This window comes from Clarias gariepinus, chromosome 10, assembly GCF_024256425.1.
Source record: "Clarias gariepinus isolate MV-2021 ecotype Netherlands chromosome 10, CGAR_prim_01v2, whole genome shotgun sequence".
NCBI lineage: Eukaryota > Metazoa > Chordata > Actinopteri > Siluriformes > Clariidae > Clarias > Clarias gariepinus.
Window position 1 is genome coordinate 7,635,017 of NC_071109.1, and position 9,562 is coordinate 7,644,578.

The window sequence follows — 9,562 nt, forward strand, 5'->3', positions numbered from 1 at the left end:
TCTTTGCCAGTTAGTCAGTGACGGATGTTCTACATACAGTATGTTATAACCCCAATCACGGGGCCACATAAATATCAAGTCAAGACTCGACCAACAAACCATTAGTCCATATATTTTTTATTTATTGAACGTGAAAAGATCCTTATCTTCTTTATAAACTATAAAAGTATTTGGTGATTTGGTCATGAGCTTCCAGATTAAGATTCTGTGTATGCAGAATATACATGTTAATAAATTGAGTTAACATGAAAATGCTATCTTGAGCAGTTTTTGGTCATTGTGTATTCACAGTTTTGGTGTGTCCAAGAAATCTTGGCATTAACATTGGCATGTTTGGTCTAGTAGACATAGCTGGCAGTGAAGAGGGACTGTGTGGCAGCCTGGTCAGCCTGGCCTGACGGTTTGTACTCGCCTTTAGATGCCAGACCGTTAATCTGTGGGGAACAGAAGCATAAAGTTAAGTTGTCACATCAACATCTGTTGCTTCATAGAAACATTCTTCATCTTCTTCGCTTGTACGAATAAAATTCCCTGCAGGGTGTCATGTCTTAATTCTTATTCTACATTTAGAACCGCAAAAAAAATATTATACGTTCTTTAGAAACGACAACAACCGACTCAAATCGGAAAAAAACGTTTCTTGTTGGTTGTGCTAGTTCGACATTTCTTTACTCACCTTGGCACGGGTGGTGAATGCGTCCTGGGCGGCTTTCCTGTTCTCCGTTTTCCCCTTCCACGCTGCGAGAGCTGATGCCTGGAGAGCACGTCCGTAGGAGAACGTCAGCTTCCATGGCTTATGCAGTGGAGTCTGGTTGATGGCGTTGAGATTGAGTGAAGCTTCCTCTTCGCTCTGACCTCCTGACAGGAAGCAGATGCCTAAAAGACGAAATGCAGATTCAAATAAGAGGATGTAATTTACTTAAAATAAATGAATAAATAAGTCCAAACCAATTACCTGGAACTGCAGCTGGGACAGTGCGTCTGAGGGCGCTAACGGTCGCCATGGCGACCTCCTGCGGGGTGTACTTCTTGGTGCAAGACTGCCCGGCTGTGACCATGTTAGGTTTGAGCAGAGTACCCTCCAGATACACGTGGTGGTCAGACAGGGCCTTGTAGACAGCAGCGAGGACCTAAGTGCAAGAATCATGAATGAGGATTTATCCCTCTTTGACTGTACTGGAGAACAAATAAAATCCCTTGGATGGTGGCAAACCTTACGGTTCTTAAGATTAAATCAATCACAGAAGTCACTGATGTGTGTCCCGTTCATGATCTCAGAAGAAGCTTACCTTCTCTGTGGCGTACTGGCAGCGCTGGAGGTCGTGATTGCCGTCAGGGAGAATCTCAGGCTCAACAATGGGCACCAAGCCATTCTATTGAATTAAAAAAAAGACCTTACTTCCTTATTCAGCTCACTTAAGAATAAAAGATTTATATATCAAAAAAGAGGATGTGCTCTGGTTGTGTACCTGTTGGCAGATGCTGGCGTATCTGGCTAATACGTTGGCGTTTTCAGCAATGGCAAGAGGAGAAGGGCAGCCGTCCGAGATCTTGAGCACACAGCGCCACTTAGCGAAGTCACACCCGTCCTTCTTGTACTGAGCGCAGCGCTCACCCAAGCCATCCAACCCTAACACACACAAGGGGACAGGATTAATCAGGAGCTCACAGATGCTCGTAGACTTAATCGACTGATGAAGCACCGAACGGTCTTCTAATAGCAGGCTCGAACCATCATGCTAGATTTACCCTGTGTGGTCGTCTCGCCATCTGTTCCGTTCAGCCCTGCTGTGCCTTTGTCAACCTGCCGACATAAGAGGAAGGAAAAAGAGTCATTTAAGACGCAGGAAGACCAATTAACACATAAATGATCGTTTGGGAACACAGATAAATGAAAATGATTGTCAGTAAACAGTTCTCACACACCGTGTGTTCATGTGTCTGGTTATACAGGTCGAACCAGTTGGACACGCAGCCCTGAATTTTGTTTATTCCTTTTCCTTTTTAATTATGCCTGCGTTTTTTAAGAATGGCCCAGAGAAGCGACATGCACAAATGTTCTTCTTGTTATTCAATTTCTTTTGCAATATATAATTACTATGTAAAATGGTGATGTTTTAATTGACATTGGATCTTTTGACACGATGCACTCTGAACAGATGGGATGTGTTTTGAATTGGAAGCAAAGAGAAAGTTATGTCTTTGCACAATTTGTTTTTTATTATCTATTTAAAAGAAAAGCCTCTTTACTAATTATACAGAACATAAAAGGGTGAATTTTAAAAAATAGAAAGTCTCAATGTGATGCATTCACTTGATTTCACATGAATTAAGAAATTTGAATGCATGTGATTGGCAACAGTAAGCAATATATATATATATTTTATACACAAATCAAGTTTTTTTTGGTTTGCTTGGTCTGCATTTCGACTGCATTGTGCTTGTTGGCGGCTCCTGCTTTAGAGCCTAGTCGTAAAAAAGAGCTTTTACGCAATCTCTATACTCAATTACTCTGTGTGAACTTTGTCCTCCTGGGCGAGCCACACAATGATCGATTGCACTTTAAACATGCAAGAGTAAGCAGCACAGTAACAGACAGACAATCTCAACAATCTCCTTCAAGCACCCATGATAACCTGTCTTAGATAAATGGCTGTGCATTGTTGTATTGGCACTTGAGTGTTTAGAAAGAAATTAAATACTGCACAAACTGCATTATTACCTTAATGCCAGCCACAATTCCCTTCTCCTTGATGAGCTTTGGGAAAGGGACGCCCTTGTCTGATTTCTGATACAGCGTCTCGTGGAAGAGGATGACTCCTCCAATGCTTTGAGAAATAGAGGAATCAACCGAGAACAGGAGGTCTCGGAAGAAGCGGCGGTTCTCTTCTGTGTTCTCCACGTTGATCTTCTGCAGACGCTTTGCCATGGTGCCTGAATCAGAAAAAATATGCTTTGATATAATCGAGTCAATAGACAGAAATAAAACTGTAAAAAAAAAAAAAAGGCTCTTTATATAAACAGTGGGGAAGATAAGAATAGGAGGAATAGGAGGGAGGGTAATAAAAAGCATAGTAACTAAATGGAGAAAAATCATGATTATGACTTATGCTACTAATTTGCAGTGGAACTGGCACACCACATGTCACTGATTACTTTCCCATAAATGCATTGAACCACTGTTTGCTATTTCTGGATGGCAATCCCACAACGGGACACTAATTGAAATATTCCATGTACAATATCATAATAAAACATCATACTTTTCCTTAAAAGTTAAAGGCGCATAAGTAGCCCTTAAGGTCCAGTCATGCACCTTTTTTTTTTGGCAAGGATTTGTACACATTCTCACCTTTAAATGTAAAAGAAACTTTTCATTTAAAGCCAGTTCTTACTTTTGCATTTGTGCAAGCCAGTCCACTAGAGCAGTTTTTAAGCCTTGGACTGGAAGGAAACCTTTAACTCCTTGTCAACACCATGCAACAATGATTAACTAACAATGATTAAACTAATCCCTAACTAAGATAACACATGAATTCACCTGTGGACTCATCTGCAGCCAGGATACCCTTTCCAGGAGCCACGATACGCTGGGCGATAGTGGCCAGCTCCTTCTTCTGCTCTGGAGAGAGGGATGGAAACTGGTGGGTCATCCTGAAACAAAAAAACAAAAAAAGAGATCAGAGGATGAAAATGATAAGGATAAGCATTAAAACAGTAAATCTAAAGGCTGTGCATGTTTACACTTATGATTTGGCATCTGTATGCACTTTTGCACAGTTAGTAAATATTTGGCCTGAAACACATTTATCCCAGAGGTGCTCCTCCCTCTGAGTAAGAGCTTTGCTTAGGAGAAGCTGATCTGTGCTCGGAATGAAACCGGATTTTGAAAGAGATTGGACAAACACTGAGCTTTGGTGATTTGTTCCAAGTCGGGGCAAACACCGAGCCATTCTGCCGTGCAAGGTGGAAACGAGGCTGTTAGACTAGTCTACAGGGTGACCATAAAAGCTTTAGATATGACTGAGAAGTAGATATATTAAACCTGGATAAGTTAAAGCAATCTTCATTAAAACTAACATCTAAACATTTCCCCAATGTTAACATTTGGTTCTCCTTTAGTTATTTTTTCAGGAATCATTTCGTAAAATTCTACTTTTGCTTTTACTTTATATATAACTATATATGCTTATACTTTATAACTCTAGAATTATATGAGGCCTTATTATAAGTATACACTCACCCAAGGTTGCTTTGTAATAAACACTGATGTTGTTTAAAGGTTTTTAGGGGAACGTTCTCAGAATTCTAACATGCTTGGAACAAGACATGGATGTTATACAGGATGAGTGAGCCCTAATGTTTAACATATACAGTACAGTATTACACAAACATGCTTTATCGCAAATAATTTATTCTTAGAAAAAAACGTAATTGATTCTACATAATGTATACATGACATAATATGGTTCTGTCTAGCAAAGTTTTTTTTATGTTTAAGATATGATGCAATGTGCACAGTCAGGGAAGGACCTAATAATAATAATAATAATAATAATTTAGCATGTATTAAAAATATAAGGCATGTAGCATTCATTAAATAATTGTTTACCAGCTTAAATAAAGAAATCGAACAGTTGAGGAATGTTTTTAGAAATATAATTGATCAAAGAAAGTGTTAACAGTGTGTTACAGTAACACAATTACAATGTTGCAATGCGCGGCTACTTCAAAGAGAGTTTTTTTTTTTCAAACGTTTAAAAACAAAGGCAGTATTTAAAATAAATAAACAAACAAACACAAAGGTGTTCTTACTTGGTTGTTGTATTGATGTACCGCCGAGGATGAAACAGGCACTTGATCCCTTGCTTGGGCTGTAAGAAAGTCTGCAGGGAGCCAGTGATCACAGCAGCACTATTTATTTCGGTTGAACATGGAGGCAGATCCTGCGTGTGTGGGAGTTCACGTTTTGCGCTCCAGCTATTGGTTGAAGTCTACGTGTGCGTGTCCGTGTACGTGTAGCTCTGTTAGAACACGCAAAAAAAGTTCTTTCAACCTTTCAACCCTGGAACAAAATAGATATAACCGCGGTATAGATATATTTTTTTTACCCCCGTGCTCATTTACAAAGCTAAATTAACGAACTACTCACGCGCTGTGTTCTTTTAAATGCTACTTTGTATCGAAAATGTACATCAATCAAAGGGAATTTGTACATCAATCAAAGGAAATGAGTTCAACCAGGAAGTACGGGGGACAAAAATATTAACAGGCAGTTCTGTCCAAATCATTTGTTCATAACAACAGACTGGTCTGTCAGGTTTTTTTTTTTTTTTTAAGTTTCAACACCTGGTTTGTCCATCATTAAGCGCTTCTTTTGAACGTTCCGTGTGTTTTGTGCAGACTCGCACACACCCACCATTTGTTCAAAAGTATGCATCCCCATACTTTCTAGCTGAAACATGAACCATGATGTGTTTTTGTAAAGAATGTGAAATGCAACACATTTGGTTTGTGCATAACCAAGAACTTCTTTTATAGACTTCTCTCTTTTATAGACTTTTCATTTCTTAACTTTATTTTTCCAAAATGTATGCATTTTAATTTTTTTTTACCCAGAAACCATGAGAGAAAGGTTTAACCCATGCTGTGTGTATAATTCAGCTTTATAACTGCTTCAACTCTTCTGGGAAGGTTTGCTTGTGCACTGATGCTATGACGTTATTGACCTTGCTCTGTGCACTGGTGCGTCGTCATGTTGGAACTGGTGTGTGTTTTTTTATTGTTTTTTTTTTTGTTGCAGTGCTCGACTCCTTAGTTCCAGTAAAAGGAACTCTTAATGCTTCAGCATATCAAGACATTTTGGACAATTTCATGCTCCCAACTTTGTGGGAAGAGTTTGGGACGGCCCCTTCCTGTTCCAACATAACCGCGCACCAATGCAGTGCACAAAGCAATGTCCATAAACACATGGATGAGCGAGTTTGGTGTGGAAGAACTTGACTGGCCTGCACAAAGCGGAGACTCTGAGCAGAGACTGTGAGACAGGCCTTCTCGTCCAACATCAGTGTCTGATTTCACAAATCCGCTTATGGAAGAATGGTCAAACATTCCCATAAACACACTCCTAAACCTTGTGGAAAGCCTTGCCAGAAAAATTTAAGCTGTGACCATCACAGGTGTTCCTCACCGACTGTAACAGTAGGCAGCATCATCAACAACTGGCATCAGGATCTGCACATAGGTAGGTAGAGTAGTTACCCTGACAGAGATTCTGTTTGGCCTGCCGCCGGTGGGCAGTGTTTGGGTAGCCGGTGTAACAAGTGTCCCTCACCGTGTAACAGTTGGCAGTGTTATCATCACCCTGTCACCTGTCATGTAAAACTGTGAGGTAATAATATATCTGGCGATACACTGAAGCAGTGTAAGGAGCGGCAGCGATGTGACCGCACACTCCATTCGTAGGTAACGGTAATGGTAACACGCGGGCATCAGGATCTGCACATGGATGGAGCTGCATGTAACGCCTAGTACTGAAATAAATCAGCAAGATGCTTAAAGATTAAATTATATTTAATGTCAAAATGATCAGACAATCTTGCTGTATACACATGTTTTTTTTTTCTTTGCTATCTTACAATATCCTGCTATAATTCAGCATACAGTTGTATTGTTGTTATTGATTTTGTTGTTGTTATTGGTGGCATGATGGCTTAGTGGTTAGCACAGTTGCTTTGCAAATCCAGGGGGAAGGGTTCGATTCTCTCCTAGGGGTCTGTGTCCATGGAGTTTGCATGTTCTCCCTGTGCTTGGCGGGATTCCTCCAGGTCCATCGGTTTCCTCCTACAGTCCAAAGACCTGCAGATTAGTCTAATAAGTTCCCAAATTGTCCATATTTTTGTGAATGTTGACTAGAGGTCCTACCATGGTCATAAAAATGGGAATAAATTCAATGATTACTATTGACCTCCACAGTCCCTAGTTGGAATACAGAGGTTCCTAGATGGATATATGGTCTATTGTTGATATTATAATTGAGTCATTTATTTATTCATTAATAAATTTATATTTAAAAAATGTATAAATTTTATTTAAATCATGCATCACTTGCAGGATTCATGAATGTCTTGCTGATCAATTTCTGCAAATTGATGCATAAAAAGCAGGCCATGGGCATCTTTCACACTGCTGTTCTACGTAAACTCTGCTTTGATTAAACATGTTTGCTGCTACTTTAAATCACATTAATGTTTGCTTGCGTCTCTTTCTATTTGACTGTATTAGCTATGTCAAAAATATAGATATTGAGCTATAAATATGATTACAGATTCATACATAAATCAGCATTATAAATATGATAATATTATGAATTTTAATTATGAATGAATTCATAATGAAAAAATATTAATTAATATTTATACACAAGGCAATGGTCTTCAGGCAGTATGAACATTATTTTTACTGACATGGTCAGAAACATAATTAATGTCATCAAAGACTTATTTATTTTATTCGATCCTACAGAGCTTTGTACTGTACACTAGTGAAATTTGGTGGGAAATTACATTCACTTTGAATTGCAGGTTTTGAAAGAAATGTATCATTTTTTCTTTTTTACTATAATTAAAAAAGAGCACTTAGATTATCTGTAAAGTAGCTAGATGCACAGGTAAAAGGATTGAGTAGGGGTAGTAAATGATTTCCCAATAAGTGGAGTGATCATATCAGAACATGTGAGTGGGTTGATGGGACTGATGAATGGTGATGCAAGTCAAAAGGATAACACACTAAGAAACATTCAGCAGTGGTGTGAAAGAGCTGAGCGCTGACGTCTGGGCTCTGACCCCAATAGTAAAAAAAGCCGAAGTATTTCACAATATGGACTCCGGACCCTAGGACAAAGGGTCATAAATCACGCAGGAACAGAGTTCATAAGCTTTTAATTCATGCCCAGAGCACAAACAGAATATGGTAGTGAGATCTGCAGATCCACAAGTTCAGTGGACATGATCCATCACCTCATATAAGCCTACCCTATACCTAACCATGAGCCATAAAACTTGCATGCTTTTCCAGGCTGAAACACACTGATATGCTTTGTACTTTTGGTGAGGCAAACTTGCATATCATGTCACATGATGGTGCTGGTATCAGGGGAATCAGATACAGGCTGACCTTCTTACCAAAAGAAGTGGATAGAAAATGAATAAATAACTTTGGTCGACTCCAGACATCATCCTGTAACATGGAATGCCCCCAGTGGGTCCGGGGTCTGTCTAGACTTCTCTAACCCATGCAAAGATTTCAGGATCCCCAGAAATGTAATAATTTCTTTGCTAATTTTTCATCCATGTCTTTTATTAGGAAGATCAAACCACATTTCTTTATTCTGATTCACACACCCAGGACCTGCTAAAGACATTCCATGTTATAGCCAACTTGCAAATGTCCATGTATTCGGGAATCTGTTGCTTGTAATAAAGAAGTTGACCTACTAGTCAAATTTTTTTTTTTTTATGTGTTTAATAATATTTCACCCACTTTTTTTGGTTAGAATTCCAGTTTTTACATAGACGATGAATAAGTGAGTAAGTAAGTGAGTCAGAGAAGTATAAAATAATATTGTCACCAAAAGAAATTTCTTCATTTATTTAATTATTTTCTATCCTTCTATTTCTATTGGTGATAGGATCAGTCCTCTCCTCTCCATCACTATTTCCAGTCTCAGGAAGCATGTAATAATATGTTTGCAATGGAAATATCTAGGAATCAAGAAATCTAAGGTATGGCGGATAAAAATTAATAAATCTCTTAATCTTTTAAAGATGCTCTTGTAATTTTGTCATGATTCATACCTAAATTTACATACCATGCGGACTTTTCTATATGTTGGAGAGGTAGCCTCAGAAGCAGGGATGCCACACGCTTGGACAATGTGGTGAGGAGAGCTGGTTGAGTGGTTGGTTTGGAGCTGGACTCCCACAACAAAGTGAAGAAGGGTAGGAATTTAAACAAAGTGCTGTCCATCACGGCCAACTCCCACCACCCACTGCACATAGTTTTCTGCAAAATGTGTTTTTAAATGGTTTCTGAGTGTGTTTAGTTCTCGCAAAGCTACTCAACTGACAGACTCATGAAGTCCTTTGTCCCCAGAGTCCGTCTGCTTTTCAACACCTCTCTACAGGGGCATGGAGATCTAGGTGTAAGACTCTTCTGCTATATACTTCACTGTGCTACCCACATAAATCTCTTATATGTTAGTTTCATGGTCTGCTCATTATTCTCACTATTATATTTTATCTCTTTATACCATTCTGAGCAGTGCAGTGGCTTAGAGTTTAGCACTGTCACCATGCAACTCCCAGGGTCTGGGTTCGATTCCCGCTTCAAGTTTTGTGTGCATGGAGCAGTGCTTTTTTTTGTTTGTAGCATTGCATTAGTAACTTTCTCACATCTACCCCATGTCTACTGACTATATATTGGATATACAGTGTACAATCACATCCATCCATCCATCCATCCACAGTTACAACTGTGGTCGTTTGGATATTAGTTTGGTTTG

At 39.1% G+C, this 9,562-nt stretch overlaps 1 protein-coding gene across 1 annotated transcript; it reads right to left on the reverse strand.

Annotated features, from left to right (window-relative positions):
* Nucleotides 1-101: 101 nt before the first annotated feature.
* On the reverse strand, nucleotides 102-4,962 carry aldob (aldolase b, fructose-bisphosphate). Its single transcript, XM_053506337.1, has 9 exons — nucleotides 4,816-4,962; nucleotides 3,542-3,654; nucleotides 2,723-2,934; nucleotides 1,750-1,804; nucleotides 1,470-1,630; nucleotides 1,290-1,373; nucleotides 956-1,130; nucleotides 677-876; nucleotides 102-434 (listed from the first exon to the last, which is right to left on the reverse strand). The coding sequence occupies exons 2-9, from the start codon at nucleotides 3,651-3,653 to the stop codon at nucleotides 339-341; spliced, it is 1,095 nt and encodes a 364-aa protein (XP_053362312.1). The 5' UTR covers nucleotide 3,654; nucleotides 4,816-4,962; the 3' UTR covers nucleotides 102-338.
* Nucleotides 4,963-9,562: the final 4,600 nt, after the last annotated feature.

Bases quoted from the DNA above. Each gene is read 5' to 3' on its own strand.
- aldob (XM_053506337.1), bottom strand. From the start codon at position 3,653: ATGACCCACCAGTTTCCATCCCTCTCTCCAGAGCAGAAGAAGGAGCTG. The intron at 2,935-3,541 runs GTGAATTCATGT...TTTCTGATTCAG, and splicing joins GGCTGCAGATGAGTCCACAG to GCACCATGGCAAAGCGTCTG. The intron at 1,805-2,722 runs GTAATAATGCAG...TTATGTCGGCAG, and splicing joins GAATTGTGGCTGGCATTAAG to GTTGACAAAGGCACAGCAGG.